The 21,244-nt window shown below is 35.7% G+C and overlaps 1 protein-coding gene across 2 annotated transcripts in view; it reads right to left on the bottom strand.

Moving 5' to 3' along the window:
• The window catches only part of COL14A1 (collagen type XIV alpha 1 chain), a 191,287-nt gene that overhangs the window by 54,178 nt on the left and 115,865 nt on the right, over nt 1–21,244 (bottom strand). For both annotated transcript variants that reach the window (XM_054590440.1, XM_054590439.1), the window contains 8 exons: nt 20,914–21,078; nt 20,287–20,325; nt 19,989–20,127; nt 18,534–18,676; nt 17,235–17,344; nt 13,552–13,710; nt 6,875–6,952; nt 4,646–4,732 (listed from right to left, as the gene is read on the bottom strand). In XM_054590440.1, coding sequence (XP_054446415.1) covers nt 4,646–4,732; nt 6,875–6,952; nt 13,552–13,710; nt 17,235–17,344; nt 18,534–18,676; nt 19,989–20,127; nt 20,287–20,325; nt 20,914–21,078 — 920 coding nt within the window. The remainder of the gene's footprint in view (nt 1–4,645; nt 4,733–6,874; nt 6,953–13,551; nt 13,711–17,234; nt 17,345–18,533; nt 18,677–19,988; nt 20,128–20,286; nt 20,326–20,913; nt 21,079–21,244) is intronic.

Below are 21,244 nucleotides of genomic sequence, written 5' to 3'. Positions count from 1 at the left end.
GGAAACAAGATAGAATGAGTAAAATCATCAGGAAAACAAATGGAAGAATCAGAACCACATACACTGCAGAGATATTGAAATTATCAAGTTACCCAGTAAGTAACATAAACCAGATTTAATATAATAAAGAAAAAAAGCTTTGAAGGGGTTACAAAAGAAGAAACTATACACATTACCAAAAGTTTTAAAAAGGAACCAAATGTAACCTCTAGATATGCTAAAGATAATAATCAAAATCATAAACACAATGGATAGGTTAAATGGCATATTAAAGATAGCTAAAAACTGAATACATCAGAATATAAATTTAAAGAAATTATGCATAATGAAGCTGGAGACAGAGAGTAGAAAAAAAAATGAGAGGTTAAAAGACATGAGAGTAAAATTATAAAGTACATCTAGTTGAAATTTCAGAAAAATGCAAGAGATGATAAGAGAGAGAGGCAGTATTCAAAGAGGTAGAGACTAAGAAAACTCCAAATTTAATGAGAACATTGGTATTGAAATTCACAAAGTCCCAAATTTTCCAAAATGGAAAAACGACATCAAAAATCCACATCAAAATATACTATAATGAGACTTCAGATCAAAAAAGGGTCTTGAAAGCAACCAGAGAGAAAAGGTTTCTCACAGAATGATAATTAATTTGACTGGCAGCTGACTTTGCAATAGCAACAATGGAAGCTATAAAATGGTATTAAAGCATCTATGAAGTGCTCAGAGAAAATAATTGTTAATCTAGAATTGTACTTCAAGTTCATTAGTTTGAAAACTTGCTTGAAGATTTTAATTGAGGTCAATGTTTAGATTTTTAAGCAAAACAGGAAGTTCATTACTGCATTATATTCAAATCTGAGTTGATGACTGGTTCAGTGTAACAGAGCAAGCGGCTTTACCCAATAAGGCAGTGCGAAACTTGGGTTGCTTCCACCCTGTTGCTCTGCTATGTCCTAGAATGTTGCTTGTCAAAAAGTGAGCTCACTACCACGTGCAAGTTCTAACCTGTTGAGAAGGGTGAGGTTGGTTAAGAAGAGCATTTGGTTCTCATTTAGGAACAACATCCAGGGTAACTGCATATACCTTCTGTCTCACTGGCCAGAACTTAGTCCCAAGGTCATAGATGCTAAGAAGTCAAGCCCCTAGCAGGATGGCCATGTGCTTGGCCAAGACTCCGGGTTCTACTATTGAAAAGAGGCAGTGGCAGTGAATATGGGGAGGGGGCAGTTAGCAATCTTTGTAACCGCCACCAGAACTATCCTTTGATGACATGAGAAATAAAAACATTTTTATATGAACAAAAACAGAAAATTTACTACCAATGGTCTCTCATTAAAGAAACATCCAAAGGGGATATTTTGGGAAAAATAATAATGCTACCAGAAGACACTGTGAACAAAGAAAGAAAGCAAATATGCAGGCAAGTCTTAACACCCAATAATTTATAACAAGAAATAAAATGTCTAATTTGTGATGATAAAAAATTCCTGAAATACTCGGTAGCATCAGCACGTTAATTATAAAAAGAATAATTCAAGAGAAAAGGATTCTAAGAATATCATATTAGTCGAAAGAAGGGTAGAAATCTTGATTCTTTTTACTTCATCAAGTTAAACATGTCCATTAAAATTTCTAGGTGAACTATTATAAGAATATATAGAGAGAGTATGATTTCCAAATTAGTTGAGAGGAAAAGAATGGGAATAAAAGAAAAGCAAACAGGCAAAAATTGCAAATAAATAAAACCTCAATCAACCAAGAAAGCCACACACACACACACACACACACACACACACACACACACACTGGACAAATAGAAGGCAAAAATCAAAGTGATGGATACAGGAGTATAAGCCCAAATAGGTTAATTATCAGAAACAATAAATTGGACTCAACTCTAAAAAAAAGTAATAAAACAAGATTAAAAACAAAATCTAGGCATATGCTCTTTAAAGATACACATACAAAATATAAATACATGGAAAGGTTAAAACTAAAAGTATGAAGAATATATATATTGGAAAAATAATGTGAATGAAATGTTGACATAGCAAGTTCCTGGGAACACAATTTTTCTAATTATTCTGCATATGATAATGCAATCTCAGGATATATAATGCACAATTACAAACAGAATTTAACCATTAGAGTGGAAGATTTTAAATATCTACCTCATAATTGAAAGATGAAGAATTAGTACAGATGAAGATCCTAAAAATGCAATTTACTATTTCATTTACAGGATTTTAGATTGAAAATGCTGAACTTCTGGGGGGGCAAAGGGGAAAAAATTGGGACAACTGTAATAGCATAATCAATGAAATATAATTAAAAAAATAAAACAAAATAAAATGCTGAACTTCACAATTAGAGAGCACTCATTCTTCTAAAGCCTACATGGAAAATCTGTAAAATTTGCCCAAAGGCCACAAAGCAAATACCAAAGAATCAACAAATGTCAAAGAACTGGTACCATACAAACTATCTTCCATGATAAACTACAAGAAAATTAATATCAATAAGAAAAAGATAAAAATTGCACACATAATTGAAAATTTGAAAAGATACTTCTAAATTAATCATGGCTAAAAGAAAGGATAAATAAAAATATAAAAGGTGATAACTCACAGAAATATTAAATTTGAATACATTAGAATTACAGTTTCTAGACAATATAAATTCCTGTACACAACAACAGACAATCCACAAACCAGGAAAAGATATTTGCAAACCATATTGTTAATAAAGGGTTAAGTTCAGCCCTGGCTGGTGTGGCTCAGTGGATTGAGCCCCAGCCTGTGAACCAAAGTGTTACCGGTTCGATTCCTAGTCAGGGCACATGCCTGGGTTGCAGGCCAGATCCCCAGTAGGGGGCGCGAGAGAGGCCACCACACATTGATTTTTCTCTCCCTCTCACTATCCGTCTCACTAGCAGGGAGGGATAGTCCTATTTAAAATAACAATGACATGGGGTTTTCCAGTCATCAAATAAACAAAGGCTGAAGACTGCTATTTGGCAACATCAGAGGGTTTCAGTGGGATGCATGGGAAATAGCTCCCACACAGAGTTTGGGGAAGAGGACATTGGGACAATCACCCTGAGGAGCATTTTGGGGTTTCTTCATGAAGTTGAAGGTGCATCTTCCTTATTTTCCAAAAAATCTAAGTGTTATTGCAAGAGCACTCATTCTTGTTTGCAAAGAGACATACAAAGAATGCTCACTGTAATAATATTGTTGAAGGGAAATACTCCACAGTAATGGGTCAATGAACATAGTTTATATAATGGAATACCTTATAGCCGGTAAAACAAATAAACTAAACAATGTGCTTTGGCCTTGATAAAGTTCAAAGATACGCTTTTGAGGTTAAAAAAAAATGATCTGCACACAGCTGAAAATAAATCTTGGTTTTCAATTCCCAGATTAAATTCAAGTTTTACATTTGATTAAAGTTTTATAAGGTTCAGAATTTTTATATACATAAAAATACTATCTTGTATATTCGTCACAATACCAGTTAAAGAAGTGGGCGTTATTTTATATGTAAGGAAATGGAAGTTCACAGTGGTTCAATCTTATGATTTAAATTTAATGCTTTTACTATTACCCCACATATATTTCTTTGGGATAAACAGTCTTTTTTTTTCCTTAAGTATTTGAGTTCTACATCCATAGCTTGAAAGAATGTTTTATGCGCCAAAGATAAAGGAAAACTGCTGGGATATATTTCAGATGCATTCGGCAGGTTCTGCAGTACAGGAAATGCGGTCTACAGATAAAGGAAATGATGTTGTTGGTGGTGCCAAGACGCAGTGAGTTTCCTGCTGCAAGCTGGCTATTGGTGTGGGTTGTCTACTGCCGCCTGGCCAGCCGCCTCTGAGAGGTCAGCGAACAAAGACCAGTCAGGCATGGAATATTCCTCCTGCGGGGCCTGGGTTTCTGTATTTGCTGGTGCACCTTCTCCCTGTTTCCTTTGTCTTCTGTCCTGATAGGTTTGTCATTGTCTAACCCCAGTTAGCAGGTTTGACATAAAATGAACATTTGAACATATTAGAAAAGATTTATCATGGTAAATTCAAAGACCTACATAGTGCAATTTTATATTTTACAAAATATGTTTTTTTTACCTTCTTCCCTTTCTCCCTCCTTTTTTTTCTTTTCTGCTTTTCCTCCTCCTTCCCTACCAGTTCCCTCTCTTTTTGTCTGCATAAAGTTCCAATCAGTAGTGGAGAACTTCATGCTCAGATGAGATAATTTTTCTGAAAATTCCAAAACCCTCCCTTCACATGTAAGTTTTGATACAGAATGCACAAAAGAGGGTATGCAAATATTACAGGTACATGCAGCAGGCCATTATTTGGAACAGTCACACTGAGAATAAACCACAGGAGTGTAAAGGGAAGATTTTGCCTATAGAGCAACACGAGAGGTTACCTTGCATCGTGGTTAAGACCATCACCTGGATTTGAAGAGCCACTCCCCAAAGCTGTGTCCTTTAGGCAAGTTATTCAACATCTCTGCGCTCTACTTTGCTCATAGGATTAAGTGAGTGTTTAGCACAGTAGAGAGCACACATTAGACACACAAGAAGTGATAGCTATAAAATATTATTGAAGAACATTTAAGCCCAGCTGGGCGAGACTCACTGGTGGGCCTGCGGGTCCCAGAGCGCTTTTGCTGGTTTCAGAACAGGAGCAGGAGTGTGGAAGGTCTGGGCAGGTTTCCTCATCCCTCTGAGAGGAAAAAAAAATAGCATAACTGTTAACAAGATATTCGGTACAAGCTGTTTTATGAACTCTAAGAAAAAATGTTGATTTAGGACACTTTAAAGTGAGCATTAGTCTAGAAAGCCGGAGAGTGTTCTCTCCTGACCACAAAAATCTTGTTTAAAGAAAAATGAATGGATGTCAGTGAGCCAGTGATAATCACCGTTAGTAAAGGATGCTGTTAAAACTGGCTTGGGAATCCAGGAGAAGGAAGAATGGCAGAAGTGAGTGTAAAAAAACCCCCACAAGACCTACTGACTAGTTAATTCAGTTGGAGCAGTAGTACTCTGTGAACTAAAGGTCTTGTAAACTTTCTCTGTGTTACAATGTTTTTTCCATTTCAAAGAAAAAAAATTTGTTGAAATAGTCAACCAAACAACTGCATCTATACTAAAACAAACAAACAAAACAAAATTAAAACCACGCTTAAACACATCATCAATTCCCTGTAATAATTTTAACTACGGCTCACATTCTGTAACTGTAAAAAAAAAATCACAGCATCAAACTAAAGCTTTGAGATAGGAGGTCACATTTCTTCTCTTGGAGACTTTTGTTGCCATGTAACATTACAAGGAACATTAAGAATGTCCGACTGAATATATCTGATGAGTTCCTGGAGAGTAGAGAAGGCAGAGCACCTGCGAACAACGATTGAATAATTTGTGAATATCCATTTGGAATAGCAGCCAAAAAAAAGTCTACCATAGGATAAGAAACCATACAACTTCATCAGTCCCTTAGGAGAGAGAAAATGAATTTTGCTATTTAAGACATTGGGGAAAAGAGCTGAATAGAGCACAGATGATAATTAAATAAACAATCTGAAAATAAGCTGTGCCTCTGAAATAGTCACAATAGAATCCCAAAAATGTGGAGCAAAGGACCAGTATTTCCTGCACATACTTTCCCCTAAATGTTGGGCAATAATCAAAGCTTTCAGCTGGTTCCAGTAAGACCCCTGCTAACACATCTGCACAGCTAGGGTGTAATACAAACTTGAGGATCCTGAAAGATTCCCCAAATAAAGGTAACAGAAGCTTCCCTGTGACCACAGATGCAGTAACGGTTTTGCCATTGCTGTTGACTGTCTCCATCCATGTCTTCCTAACATGAAATGAGAGAAAAGTTCTGAGAAGGCCTGGGTCCTTCCTAGGAGAAGTGGGGATCACAATTTGCTTGAAACACCTTAGGATTCCGAGTACTTCCCCTTCCAGTTTCCAATCCGCCTGCATGTAAGCATGACATCAGTGTCTCCGATTTAATTCTGCCCCAGAGTCTACTTGTGAACTTATTTTGATGAGGAGCGAGTAAGTTCTTTCCTTCTCAAACACAGTCACCATGATTTTACTGCCTGTGATAGATGATGTGCTATGTTGTAAGATCTTAAAAAGGCGAACCTCTGAGACTTTATAACAGCTTCTCCATGAGCACACTCCACATTCAATTATTAACCCATGACTACCATTCAGCCATGACAGGGTCATCCATTTCAGCTCACTGACCCTAAGGATCTTAAGATATGAATCTGTGTGTGTGTGTGTGTGTGTGTGTGTGTGTGTGTGTGTGTAAAGTTAATATGGAAGAAAAGAGTGAACATGGAGACGTCCAATCAGATTCCAAGATACGAGAAATTGTACACTCCCAATAGGCACACACACCTTACCAAGTAATTGTGGTTATTTAAGAATAAAATAAATAAATTTTTCCTTTAATTTTCATATGGCCACTGAGATATTAGGACTCAAACACTTAGGAAGATGTTTGGGCTTCATTACTTTAGAAATGTAATTGTTAGGTATTTTTTTTGGCTTAGGGATGCCATAAGACATCCCAACACTAAAGGTTTCATGAACCAGGGAACCTGGGAACATCTGGACTACGTACGCGGCAACTCCGGAGCCGTGCGGTCCTACCATGTATGTCACTGTGTCCTGCTGATATCAGACACACCTCCTTCTTAGAGTCTTTCTAATTTTCATTATCATCACAATGAATTATCTCTGATATGAGTTTTGCAAAATTGTGTTTCATTTTCCGAGAAAATATAATATAATTTTAGGAAATTTCAATAAAGAACAGACCAAATAATGAATGAAGATTTCTTACCAGGCCTGGTAATTCACAGCATTTGTCTTTACTGGCCCACGATGTGGAGCAAACAATGTCAAACATCTGTAACTGGAACTGCAATTTAAAGTGAAAACTGACATTCAATAAAAGATAGACAGACACTTTGTATTTAATAACTATAATGATTTCATACTATATATCAATAATAGAACACCAATATATTTACAACATGACCTTACTGAAAATAAACTAAAAAGTCATTTCAACAATATGACATGAATTAGCTCCTCAAAGACACAGTGGTGTAAGATTTTGTTTACAGTTACTCCGTCTACCATCTACATTCCCTTATTGACCACAACTTCTCCTCCCATCTCTACCTAAAGAATCCTAGCGCCTCTGCCGAAGCCTTCCCAGCACTGCCCGTCACAGTTATTCCAAGAGATTCTGTGACCCCACAACACTCTGTGTGTCTCTTTTATAGCCTGTCTCCCACCATACAATACAACTATTTTTATTTTCTCCTCCTTAGACTGTGAGCTCTTCCAAGGACAGAGAAACACTTATTCATCTTTGTGTCCCCCATCACAATATGTAGCAGGTAGTAGGTATTTTATCAAGGCTTGTTGAATTAATCCTGACTTTCATCATTCAGGCATACATACTAGTTTGTTTCCATAATAATTATAACTATTTAATATTCTGGTTAAGAAGAAACTTAGCAATAACAATAACAACAGCAGCGAACATTTAGCGAAAACCTACTATGTGCCAGGCACAATCCTAAGGACTTTGCCTATATCATGTAATCCTCAGACCACCACTATGAGGCATAGTAATAATAATACCAACCCCATTCTATAGATTCATGCCTGGGTTGAAAAAGCTGAAAGCTGAATTCTGGTTGGAATTTGAATGGGCCACCTCATTTTCTTACAGTTCATTTCACAGTGAATAAAATTTTGGTCTAATACCTAAAATGCAGATACCCAAGCCTAACATTAGAGTGCCATTTATCTGGGGACATTTATGAAATGGGACCCATTATGACAGCATTAGATAGAATCAGCTAAATCTGGAAGTCATTCATCCATTTAGAAATTTTCCATTTCTGAACAGAGCCCTCAGTGTAAAAACCTTTTGGTGACTGGGAAGATTTATTTAAAGCAAAGGCCTTTCACTAGCCCCAAGTTGGCACCCAAGCTTTCTTGAAGCTTTTTAAATAAACATTCACCATCTTAATCACCTATAACAGTACAATATCTACATATACACCTTTGGCTAAACTCCTGGCTTTTGAGTTATTGGATGTCTTATGAGCTCATATTATTTATTCCAGGGTTGAATGTCTAATAAGTGCTGAATGAAGCCAATACTATTATTTGAGGAATGTTCGTGGGCTGCCTTCCTTTTCAAGTTAAATGGAGTCAGCAGTCTTTTTCTTTTTTTTTGTATGAGCACAACAAATTGATTCATAATTGTTTTGTGTTCATAATGGTTTAGATTCCTCAGCCTTTACTTAGGGACTTTCTTCCAGGGCACATTTCTGGAGATGGATTTAAAAAACCCTTTGGCTTTTATTCCAAAAGCAATGGTACACATATTTGTACCAATTAAGTAGGAAATGGTACATTGAAAGATCTTTTATTCGAGAGCCTATAAATGCAAGACAATGTGGTTAAACATAAATCATACTTCATGCAACTGGTGCTAAGAGGCAGCCCCTTTTGCTTTTGTAACTTCTTTCCTTTTTAAGTAACTGAACATTATAAAATAAATATATTTTTATATGTATCTGTGCAAGAAATAAAAAAGAGAAAGACACAGAACTTCCCATTTCTACTGTTTATAATCTCTTTCAAGGGAATTCTGAGCCAATCACAAATGCTCAATTTTCATTACTGGACATTTTTGTCTGGGTGTAGCACAAAAGGCAAGTCATTTGGTGTCAAATAGTAGCATGAAAATAAGATTAAAATATTCCTTAGCAGCTGTCACTATAATCTGTGAAAGGCTATTACAATGCATTCCTGCCTCCATTTCCTTTCAGTACCAGATTTTATCCTCTGTCTTTTACTAGCAACACATAACTAAGCTTATAATTGGAAGTCAAGCTGTACCTGAACTTATACTAATATTTAGAAAGCTTGACATTACACAAGAATATTGGGAAAAGATGATGAGGAACCTAACCCATCTTCTGCTCTTGATTTGGTGTTCAGCTTTTATTGACTCCATTTGCAAACTAGGATTTATTAAGCATATGCCATTTGTCAGCTATTCAACATGGTGTTTTCACTTATTCTCAGTTTATTGAATTTAAGGAAAACCATAATAGCACTAATTAAATTAAATGAAAATTAACAGCTGGTGTATTTTCTGGTAGTAATTAAAATATATAGGTGTAGACATTCTTTGGGAGGAGCTTTTGGATCACGTTGACTTTCAAGGCTGTAGTTCAAAAAATGTAAGTCTTCAGACTTGTCAGTCAACAAAGAGGGCTTACGATGACTGGTATAGGCCAGACTTCCTCCTCTCCCATAAGCTCTGTAATAATCAGTCAGACCCAGTAGAAGAGAACTTGGAATGGAAGGCAGGTAACCTTATGCAAGTCAGGTATGGAGAGGTATCCCTTTTCCTCACTTTTGGAAAGGGGAGCCTTCCCTAACTTCTAGTCTCAGTTTCTGCACCTATAAAGTGGACCTTATTTAAGTATCTCTTCCTAGGGATACTGAATGATTAAATAAGATAATCACAGAAAAGTATGCACTACCTAGTCCATAATAGGCAGTTAATAATATTAGCTACTATTATTATTTTAAGGATCGGTGTCCAACCTCTTGGTATCTCTGGGCCACACTGGAAGAAGGGTTGTCTTGGGTCACACATTAAATACACAAACACTAATGAAAAGTGATGAGCAAAAAAAAGTTTTTAAGTAAATTTACAATTTTGTGTTGGGCCGTATTCATAGCCATCCTGGGCTACATGCGGCCCGTGGGCTGTGAGTTCGACACCCCTGGATTAAAAGATATAATTCTTTTGAAAATAGTCATTTTATTGTAATTTAAAAATACCTTGTTTCAATGGGATCCTTCACTAGTCTACTATTGATTCCTACTGTTGATAAAAAGCTTTAACTCAGTAAATAAATTTATTAAAAACTGCATAACAATTTGTATTTGTCTTTAACAGCAGAGAGCTAAGCAAAGGTCAATTGGATAATTATATAAGTGTTTTATTTTAAAAGGTGGACAAAAGACACTAAGAAAGAAGATCCTATGCCAGAAGATCAAAATTCTTCTAGAATCATCTCTGACTGACAGCGTTATAATTTCATTTGGTATCAGAAAAGGTAGAAGACACTTCTTACAAGAAAGAAGATGGGAAAAAAGAACAGCTGTTAAGTTTCCTCCCACATATGTTTTGACAGCTAAGTTAAGCCTGTTTATTAGTCTAGTCCCTCTAGGGATTTTTGCTGCCTATAAAATATTGCACTGCAGAACACAAGCTGTTTTTATTATAAATGTGGATAATTTCAATATAGTAGTACTGTGTCCCTAAATCCATTACTCTCTTCTCTACTCAACTTTGGTTCAAAAAGTATTTTTTATTCAGACACTGAATATTTAGATTTTTTCCATCATCTGGCTTTTTTTAAAATCATTGCTGAATTTGCCCAGGGAATGCTGACCTATAAACTACTAGTCTCAATGATATGATGTTTACTCCCCCTTGAAATCCAAAATTTTCACATGACACATTCCCTTTTGCTAGGTAGTGGAGTACCAATGTACATCAAGGTTTTTCTTCTAGCAATCTGTGATTTTTTCATTGAAAACTGAAGACTGAAGCTCCTCTCTTGCCCTGCATGAAAACGATTAAGTGATAACCCCCAAAAGCAAGTGAGTTTCCAATCATATTCTTGAGATCTAATCTAATATCCATTTCAACATAATCAAATTCTTCAATAAGTGGGCAGACTACAAACCTATTTGGTAATCCTTTGCAGAATTCTGATTCTAACAAAAGCCACAACTTTTTTCCTACTAGTCTTACAAAGAACCCTTTTAATTATTGACTTCTATAAATTCCCTATTGTCTACTCCTGGCTGGGAGTTACCACAGAGGGTGCTCTGTGTAATTGCTTTTCTTTCATGGGTAAAGTTAAAGATTTATTGCCAGTAGGACTGAAACCTACAGGAAATTTTGCTTTCAGAAATAAATTCTTTGATGTTTAATTGGCCATATATTTAGTGTACCACTATTACATAGGGTGTAATTTGAAATAATTGTAATTATAAAACTGTAATTGTAAAACACAAATTAGGAAAGAGTATTATGTAATTACTGGATGGTTGTCAATACCATGCAGGAGTAGAATATGTGCAAAACACTTTAATAAAAGTCAGAATACAATTCAAATAGATGCCATTCTATTTAATTTCTACCAAGTATTTCTTGAGAACTTACTTTGTTCATATAAGATTTATTGGATACTATGATGGAGGATAGAAGAGTATGGTTGTAAATAAAGCCCATGTCATGGTTTCTGTTTTGAGGGATTCATACTCTGGCTAGAAGGGCGAAATATGGATATATGAAAGAAGAAAAAATATGACTACATATGACTACAAATAACCAAGTGTTAAACCAGTAGCAGAACTTTAGAAAAGGTGAGGTGAAGAAGGTATTATTGCCATCCTTCAGTAATGATAGCTGCTCTCCACTGACCATCTATTAAGTGTCAGGGATTTTAAATACATTATTTAGAAAATAAAAATAATAGTTTAGAAAGTGATTTGGGCCTAGAATCTCATATACCTAGAATTGTTTCTCTTTTTTAAATTATAGTTTATTTATTTATCTATCTAAGCATGCACCTATATACGTCCACTTATCCATAGAAGATATCCTTAGTTTGCTAATTCTGGATCTTTATAAATTCTGGAGTGCGCTATCATAAAGTATCTCCCATGAAGCAGAAGATAGTATGTTTCTTCATCAGCATAAAATACCACACAATAAGAGGAGACAACTCCTCAATATCATGTAAACATTCTTAAAAGTCTCTTACTATAACTGAAAACAAGAAGGTCTTCCATAACTTTTATATTCTCTCTTCCTAAACATTGAATCCAAAGTTCTCCAAAGCAAAGTAGAACAAAGAGCACTTTTAAAGATACCTCAGAACTCATGCTAAATGAAATATGTCAGACAGAAAAATTCAAGAACCATACGATTTCACTCAAATGTGGGATATAAAACTGAAAGCAACAAATGAATAAACAAGACAAACAATCAAACAAAACCCCCTTAGACACAGACAACAGTATGGTGGTTACCAGAAGGGAGGGGGATACGGAAGTAGTAAAATGCAAAGGGAGTCAAATATGTGGTGACAAAAGATTTGGCTTTGGGTTGTGGGCACACATTGCAATATACAGATGATGTAATCATAGAATTAATTGTACACTTGAACCTTATGCTTTTATTAAGCAACGTCACCACTATATATACTTAAGTATATATAAGCATCAATGCACCCAAGGATTTCATCTCTCTTGTTACCACAAAGAAAAATGGCATAAAATAGCCAGGAGTCCCAAAGTAAATCCCTTTACCACTCTGGGACTGTTTATGGGTATGTTAAGTAAAAGGGTCATACCAGAGTAGTGCAATTAGAATAGTGCTCCCTTAGAACCCACCGGAGGTGGGACACCTACTACCCTATGTCCTCTCTACCCTCTAGTCAGCATGGATCTGTTTTAACCTTATGTATGTATGTATGTACCTATTTATGTATTTGACAAACTGGAAGATTTCATTTGTACAAAGTGTTCTCCAGCTTAAACAGCTTTTGAGAACCACCAAATCTTCATAAGGTTTCCTATAACTGGCTAGTTCTACTGATCTGCAAAAGTATTGTACAACACAGTAAAAGGAATTCATAATTAATTTTATTTTTCTTTGACATATAAGAGAAATATAGATTAGAATAATTGGGGTTGTTTAAAATAATAAAATATTCTCCAGGATAATTGGTTCTAATTATAAAATGACTCAAATTAGAGAATGTTGCTAATGAGTTATGACTGCATGGTGTTAAAACAAAAGCTGGTGTACACTGTTCTTTTTTTGTGGGTAGTGAGTGAAGGGAACATGATTTCTTTGCCAACTGAAAATCTCCCAGGCTTAAAATTCATGCTGTATGGTAACAAAAAATACTATCTTAGAATGATTTATCACTGAAATAACTATATGATTTAAAGGGTAAACTTTACATTACCAATAGCAAAAATCTAGTTGTAAAATGCCCAAATCTAACCCAAATGAGAGGCTTATGTTAATTTCCTATGTATAATAATTACATATTTTGTATGCATCTATGTTTGCTTATAGAAATGAAGTTCATTTACAGTCTTGATTTTCATTAACAAACCATATAATGAATATTTTACTATTTGAATTGTAAAATACCTTTAGAAAAATAAACTAGCTTAATTTCTGGAGTGTAATAAAGCATTTTACTGCCAAGGGCCTTGACTACACATGTTTTAGTTCATTTATAAAGGCCATTATTCATCTATTTGTCTCTCATCCATCATCCATCCACCTCTTTACCAAACGTTACCCCTGGGTAATAAATAATTATATTTGTAAAAGGTTTTCTTCTGTAACAACAATACTGCCTCACTTGTTTGCTCACTTACCGGGGCGGAGTTTCCGTTTGGTCCTCTTGACCTCACCATTCTTCCTAGGACTTCAACGCCATCCACCGTGATATTAGCTGATTCGTTGATTGCCTTCTCACCCACTTGCTTGCAGTCAATAACTACTTTGGCCACGGTTTTGTTGACAACAATGTGTAGCTGCACAAGAGTCAAGATGTTTTGGGAGGCAAGAAGTAAGAAGATTATCAACCAAATTTACATAATTGCATGACATCACTAAAAAGTATGAAAGAGAAGAGCAGAAACTCTAGTCGCTATGCATTTTGCGAGAGGAGAAAGATTCTACTTTTACCACCTCCGTGATGGTCTCGCAATCAGGTATCAGCTGTTTTTATTTAATTAATACTTTTCTTTAAAGTAACTTTGAAAAGAGTCAATTTTTAAAGAATCTAGCCTTCCTCTAAAGCAGTGCAAATTATGTCTTTTCTGAATGCACATTAAAATAAATATAAAAGTATGAAAATGTAAGAAATGCTGGTTGATATACCAGAAAAAGTTATCTATGGTACTACTGGCAGCTGGCAAATGACACTTCGACATTTTATTTAACTGAAGGTGAGGAGAAAAGATCTAGAATACAAAGGGGAAGGATGAATGCTTTCTAGCGACTCCAGGATCAAATGAAGCGCTTTGGCAGTATGTGTAGTTCAATTTTCTGAAACTGGAATCTCTAGAGTCTGAGGTCCATGGTAATATATTTAGGAGTCTACAGAGTTTTCGTGAGGATTTGTAAAAATCTGTGTTATCGTGTAGGCTATGGTCAAAGGTAAATTAAGTACTTACTAAATGAGACACATTGTAAACAAGTTCTGCCATGAAATTTCAGTGTAGATAAATGTGTTTGAATTTATGATGTTTTCCCCATGAGTACTTCTTGCAGGTAATGGGCTACTTGTCTAGTAAGCTAAAAGAGTGGGATTTATAGGAAAATAATGTTATCACATTAAATGAAAGCCAAAATAAGTTTTAAATAGCTGTATATGGGAAGGTATCATGGTAGTTCAAAGAGAAAAAGTGCTAGAGAATGTGAATCACGGTTATGAGAGTCACAGAAGCTGGTACTGTATTGTAAACAGATGTTGAATGTCCATAAAATAATCTTTCAAATTAAAATAATGTTACTTTTAGTTTTATGGGTTTATTCAATCCTTATTTATTATTGTTTATTTCTTGCCTAGAAACTGAAAGTATAAAACTTATACCAATTCTATTTATTATTTTATTGAAGTTACATCATGATATAAGTGATTTAAGTCAATAGTGGAGGCTGTTGAGAATTTTTTTTTCTTCAAAAAGGAGTTCATCATAATCTATCCAGACAAACATAGCTTGAGTAAATTGCTTGTTTCATATTAACATCTCCTTTATAATCATTTAGAAAGGTATAGTTTGATTCTTGTATGTTTTTGAGCCTTAGAATATTTTTCATTATTATAAATTATAGAAATTTTCATGCAAAGTGCTAGACAACCTGGTACATAAGTTTCATGTTTTAGGAACTCTTAACTTGTGAAGGAGATTATTCATATTTTTAAAAAAATTTTTGCTTTACAAAGAGACATTGAAAAGTTTTCAGAAATATTTTGCTACTTTGATTGCACTTAAAGATCTATTTATATAATTATAACTTTTTGAAAGAGATGTTGCGGTCATATTTCATATCCAAAGTGCATAAAATAAAGCCAACTGAAAATCAATAAGGAATTAAGGTAAAGTGTTTATTCAATTTTAACATAAGTCTATGAACAAATTAAATATGATCTGCGCAAACTGAATTTGCTTCAAGATTTTTTATTAATAGACCTATTAGTAAAGTACTTGGTTCCATGATACACCTTTCCTATTTTATTTGGCTATTTAAATTTATTAAGACTTAGCACCCCTGACCAGTCACTGGTTCAGTTCCTGGCAAGAGCACCTGCCCGGATTGCAGGTTTGGTTCCTGGTTGAGGCTTTGTACGAGAGGCAACCGATGAACATTTCTCTCTCACATTGATGTTTCTCTCCCTCCCTTTCTCCCTCCCTTCCCTTCTTTCTAAACATAAATAAGTAAATAAAATCTTTTTTAAGAAGACTTAGCAAAGTGGTCCTTGACCAGGTAGTTCAGTTGCTTACAGTGTGGTTCTGATAAGCCAGGATTGTAGGTTAGAGCTCTGGTCAGGACACATATAAGCAGTGACCAATGAATGCATAAATAACAGGGACAACAAATCCATCTCTCTCTCTCTCTCTCTCTCCCCCCCCCACCCCCCACTCCTCTTCTCTCCCTCTGTCCCTCCCTCCCTCTAAAATCAATAAATTAAAATAAAATAAGACTTGGCAAAGTAGAGGGAGATTTTTCCTCATGTAACTTTCAAAAACTTGAAGGTTTACTAATTTGAAACCGATTTTTAATGAGCCTTATCTATAGGTCTTTGATTTCTTCTGGTAAGGTAAACAAAGCTTAACACTTACCTAAAATTCATAAACGATTCTTTGGAATGAGTATTACAAGTCCATGCCTATTCTACAGGTAAAGATGGCAATATTTTCTTAACACTCATGAAATCTCACATGCTTTTTATCTCCCCTACAATTTTTTCTTGACTACTTTGCAGCAGAAACTGTCTAACCAAGAAGAGAACCATGTCAAGAGGAATTTGGTGAGAAATGACAATAACTCCAAAGAAATGCTAATTGGGCCATTTTGAACCATAAACTAGTTGATCTCCACCTGCATCTCATGTATTTTTATGATACCTTGTACAGTCCTATTCGGCTAGGAAAAAAATTGCACTTTTATGCAACTCTTCTTACACAAAACAGAGTCAGAATTTTCTTATGCAATTGTTCATATGCAGTTATGTTATTCAAAACCCCAGAAGGACCAAACTTGTGTGTTTGACCATGTTCTATGTCAGAGACAGAGCCAAGATGAAGACTGCTGTTCTATATTCCTTTTTTCACTCCGTCAGGCCAAGAAGGGCTGGGCTAGGAGACTTTTGCCAGGACCACCCAATAAATGTTCTGCTCTCCCTGCAGTCTTGGTGTCTCATGTCTAACACCTCAGAGGTCAGCATGGTTATTTGCCAAACCCAAAGGAAACAGTGTATATTGGAAGGAAGCCTGTGTACTCCAGTGATCACCAAAACTAAGTGTTTCAGAGATGTAAAATGTTAAGGAAAAGAGCTCTTATCATAAATGCTAAATTAAAAGAAGGGCAAGTCAAGTCAGGTTGTACAAAATTTGTCCCGGGGTCACTTTTATGAGGGTAGTGATGGGTTGTCTGTATATATGTCAAAGAAAAATCAGTGCAGTCAGTTATATCTATCTTGACATTTTAACATGGTTCGGCTAACTGTGGCTTTCATCTGCACTGGTAGCCAGGTAGACCAGCAGTCCCTTCTCTGTGACACCTAATGCCTGTTTAATAGTACAGTACCCTCTACTAAGTTGTTCCTTACCATGGGAACCTGGACCACTTCTATCATATCTCCTGGGGTTCCAGCTAAAAAAAAATGCATGTTTCAAGGTACCAGATCAGAATCTCTAGGCATTGTTAACAAGCACTGCAGGTAATTCTTTCTCCAGTTGAAATCTGAGATCCAAAAAGCACTACAACATATTTTCACATATTTGCCCACAGTGAATAGAATAAAGAATATGCATGTACAAGGCATTACCTTATGAAAGCTTCCATAGAAAATTTTCCTAATTTCAGGTCCTTCAAAAGTAACAGTTTGAAAATCTCCACTGTAGTCATAGTTGAAATATGTTAGGGTTTTCCCACCATCTAATCAAACACATAAAAACATTTTAGAAAAAATTAAAAATGAGTAAATAATTTTCTATAATTCAACACAAGACTGAAAATAATGCATCCATTGTTGTGAAGCTCGTTTAGAACAAAGTGATGAGGAAGGAAGGAAGGATCTATAGCCCGTGGGTTGCCCAGTCTTTTATTGGCCAGATTAACTGACTTAACAATGTGGTAATGACGGTGAGGCAAGGACTCCCACACATACTCTTCTCTATCCTTCCTTGCCTACACTCCCAACTCTATCACCCTCTTGAAAGAGATTTGTCTGTAGCTAGGATTAGAGGCCAAAAAAAGGGAGAATAAAGTTAATCAAATCTTAAGAAACAGAAAACAGGCTCTTTGCCTAATTAACCCACTATAGTAACCAACTTTCCCAGGACATGCAATTTATACCACCCGAAAAGAGTGATATTCTAATGTCTTTCACTATGAACCAAAAAAAAAAAAAAAACCTTCTTAATCTTCAGTATTTAATGTTACAAGAAATATTTTATTACATAGAAATAGGAATATTTTTCTCACTAGTTCATTCCCAGGTTACAGTTTAATTCTTAACTCTCCTTCCAAAAGGAAAAGCTAGTCTTAATCATTTTGAGAGACTTCATTGTTTTCAAGCCCTCAGTGTGTATGGAGTTAGTGTCTTACACCATTTTAATCTGCAGCTTTCCCTTAGTTTTAGTATCAACGCAACATGCTTTCACAATATCATATTTAGCTGTTGATTCATTTCCATGTACTGAAAAGTCCTTTTACAAATACTAGTTGAAAACAAACTTAAAATATTTTCCTTATCCAAATGTTTGAGTTAGCCCCTAACAGTAACCACTAAATTTTGGTTCCTAGCTTCATTGGCATTCTAAACTAAGCACCTCTTTAGAAAAGTCATTGACATTAACCAAAAACTTGACAGCCTTCTTAAGTGATCATTATATGTGACATCCAAGAGTGGGAGGTTAAGAAGCTTCTTTCATTGGTTCCCTCTCAACTTTTCAACACCCAGTCAATGGAGTTTCCTGGTCTTCAGACCTCTTCTTCTCTTTCTGGACTCATTCTCCAGATGATACCACCCAGGCTCCCGGCTTATATATCACACAGGCAAGGTGACATACTACCTATATCATTCATACGTGTGTATTGATGTTATATACAGAAATATACTTACTATCTAAAATAACTCCAACCAATGGGTCTGAATTTTTATTTAAAATCTCCCAAAGAGCAAATGGCTCCTCTGGAGTGTCAGGGAGAATCCGGAATAGAAAACTGATTGTGTAATCAGAGGGCAATCCTTCTGGATGCAAGTGCCTAAAAATGGAAAGAAAATAGTATTTTATCGTTTCCCTGCTCAAAAGGTTACTTACCTGATTAAAGTGAGTCAAAAGGTTACTTATCTGATTACAAAAGCAAATACACTTTCATTACACAAGATTTGGAAAAATAGAAAAGAACAGATCACCATTAATTCCATCCAAAGGTGATCACTATTTTTGATAAAGTGCATTTTTTCCCTCCAGTTTTTAAAGAATGTCTGTATCTGTCCAATTTATATAACTTTGTAGCTTTTTTTAGCACCATTTATTACATATTTCATATTTCCTAAATATTTCTAAAAGCATGACATTTAATGCCTGCACCACCTTCTCTTCTGTAGCTATTGCATAATTTATCTCACAGGTCACTTCTTATGGAACATTTAAGTAGTTTCAAAAGTTTTAGTATTATTAGTCATGTATGTCTATAGTCCTTTTGTAAAACTCCACTTACGATGTTGTCACTTTCTAGCACATGTGGGAGTTAGTTACATTCCTGTCTGTGCTGTGTGCTGTGAGGGCGCCATACAGATCTGCCTTGAAGAAGGAAGACACTGTCACTCCTGCCGTGGGCCACAGTGATGTCTGCAGGCAGCGCTCAGACACCAGCTCCCTGCAAGAACTGCCTCAGATGAAGGAAGAGGCCTCTCAAGGTCAGGCCCACTTTTTAATGGCATCTCTTCTCAGTGATGGGTCTTTGAGGAGGTACGAGGATGTCAATGGAGATAGTTCCATTTTTGGAACTCGGGTGGGTGAATCAGCTGAAGCTTTTATCGAGGCTGCTTCACTCTTGATTTCTTTCCTCTGCCTTATCCTGCTTCTGTCTGACTCCTTTCACAAGAGCATGCCCTTAACTTTCCTGCACACTAATCTCCACCTCTGGATCTGCGTCCTGGGGAACACAACCTGCTATACCATCTCATCTCTCTAACAATTAAGTAGATCAATTACATACTTTTAAAATTTTCCCTCAAGCAATAAATAGAGCCCTTTACATTTGGTAGGAGCCCCATAATAGTTATTAATTTTGTGGCTAAATTTGTGAATATGTGCTATGTAAGTATCAACTATCTTTATATATTTTTCTTAGATCAACAGATATTAAAGTTCAGCCAGCATTATATGTGAGTCTAATGTTTTTAATCAAAGAAATCTAAACATCATCTGCTCTAAATATTATAGAGAATCCTACCGGGACTTATTGCAGCATATCATACATTGACATCATTTTGACATTGAGATATAATAAAAAAAGATTGGTTTTATTTTTTCATAATCAATTTTAATATCTTGCAATGGAAACATACCTGGTTGGCTGGGAAACCAGAGCGTCTTGATGAAGTCGGTAACAAGGATACACATTGAAGGTTCCAGGCTCCATAGAAACCCCTTCCACCGATGAAAAATCCTTTTCAACCAAACCAAACATTTCCATCATCTTAAATCCTAAAAAAATACCCAAACAGATATAGAAAAAAGAATAAACAGGCATTTTAGGGTTTCACATTTCAAAATTAGCCTAGAGAGAATTAAAGGAAAAAGTCTGGACCCCAAATGGAAGTTCTTTAATATATTTCTATTTGGAAAAATTTTGACAACGCATACCTGCAAGATCAATGCCATCCTTGTACAACAGTGGGCAGGCTGGAAAAGAAAACAAAACAAACAATATAAAATGCTAATTTAGATATTTTCCAAACGTATTCTTTCCCTGTCCTGAGAACAGGAAGCTAACAATCTTTCCGGAAGTCAGTTGTGAAAGGAATCCAAACCAGATGTGGCTATGGTCTTCTGTGGATTCCTAAATATTGAAATGCTCTTACTTTTTCTATTAAAACCAAAGAGCCATAGCTTCCTTCTCCTCTCCTGGGTCCAAGAAAAATCTTTGGAGGTCACTTAAGGGCATGTGTTGGAATAAGTGTCACTTCTAATGTGTTACCCTGATGAGCAGTCTTAATATACTTTTGAAAACTATTTGCTACAGCTGTTTCAGCAGCGATGCATTTAAACACTCACATCTGATTAGGGGTGTTTTCTCAACCTAAAACTCTACACCTGGGAGAGGAGAGGTTTACTTCCAAGTGCTCAAAAACATAAAACAATGTCTGCATAACACACAGCTCTGCAAAACAATATTCTTTCCTCAGATCAAGATGGGACTCATTGGATTACTGGTATGAAGTATTTCAGCCTTTACGCAACATGAATAAGCACACATTTCAAAGAACTCACTTGCTGATGCAGTTTCACAGACAAAAGTAATCAACTCATCCTCAATTTTCTTGAAGGCGTCAAAGTCATCCACAAAGAAGACATGCCGTGCACTGGGCTTGCTGCCAATGCTAACCAACTCTGAGTAATCTGCATCAGCCACACCAATTGCAAAAATGCTGTAGCCTGCAGCAGAACGGAAACAGATTCCTGAGTACTTTAAATTGCACACAATACAAATATTGCAATACAAGACATGTCCAAATGTTTAACATAAGTTTGTAAAGGAGGGCTAGTGGGGGTGGGTAATGCATTCTTTACACTTCATAAGAATTCTGCATGCACATATTTC

This window comes from Pteronotus mesoamericanus, unplaced genomic scaffold (genome assembly GCF_021234165.1).
Source record: "Pteronotus mesoamericanus isolate MK-2021 breed Mesoamerican mustached bat unplaced genomic scaffold, CSHL_Meso_final scaffold_174, whole genome shotgun sequence".
Taxonomy (NCBI): domain Eukaryota; kingdom Metazoa; phylum Chordata; class Mammalia; order Chiroptera; family Mormoopidae; genus Pteronotus; species Pteronotus mesoamericanus.
This window is presented reverse-complemented; position numbering and strand designations above follow the sequence as displayed.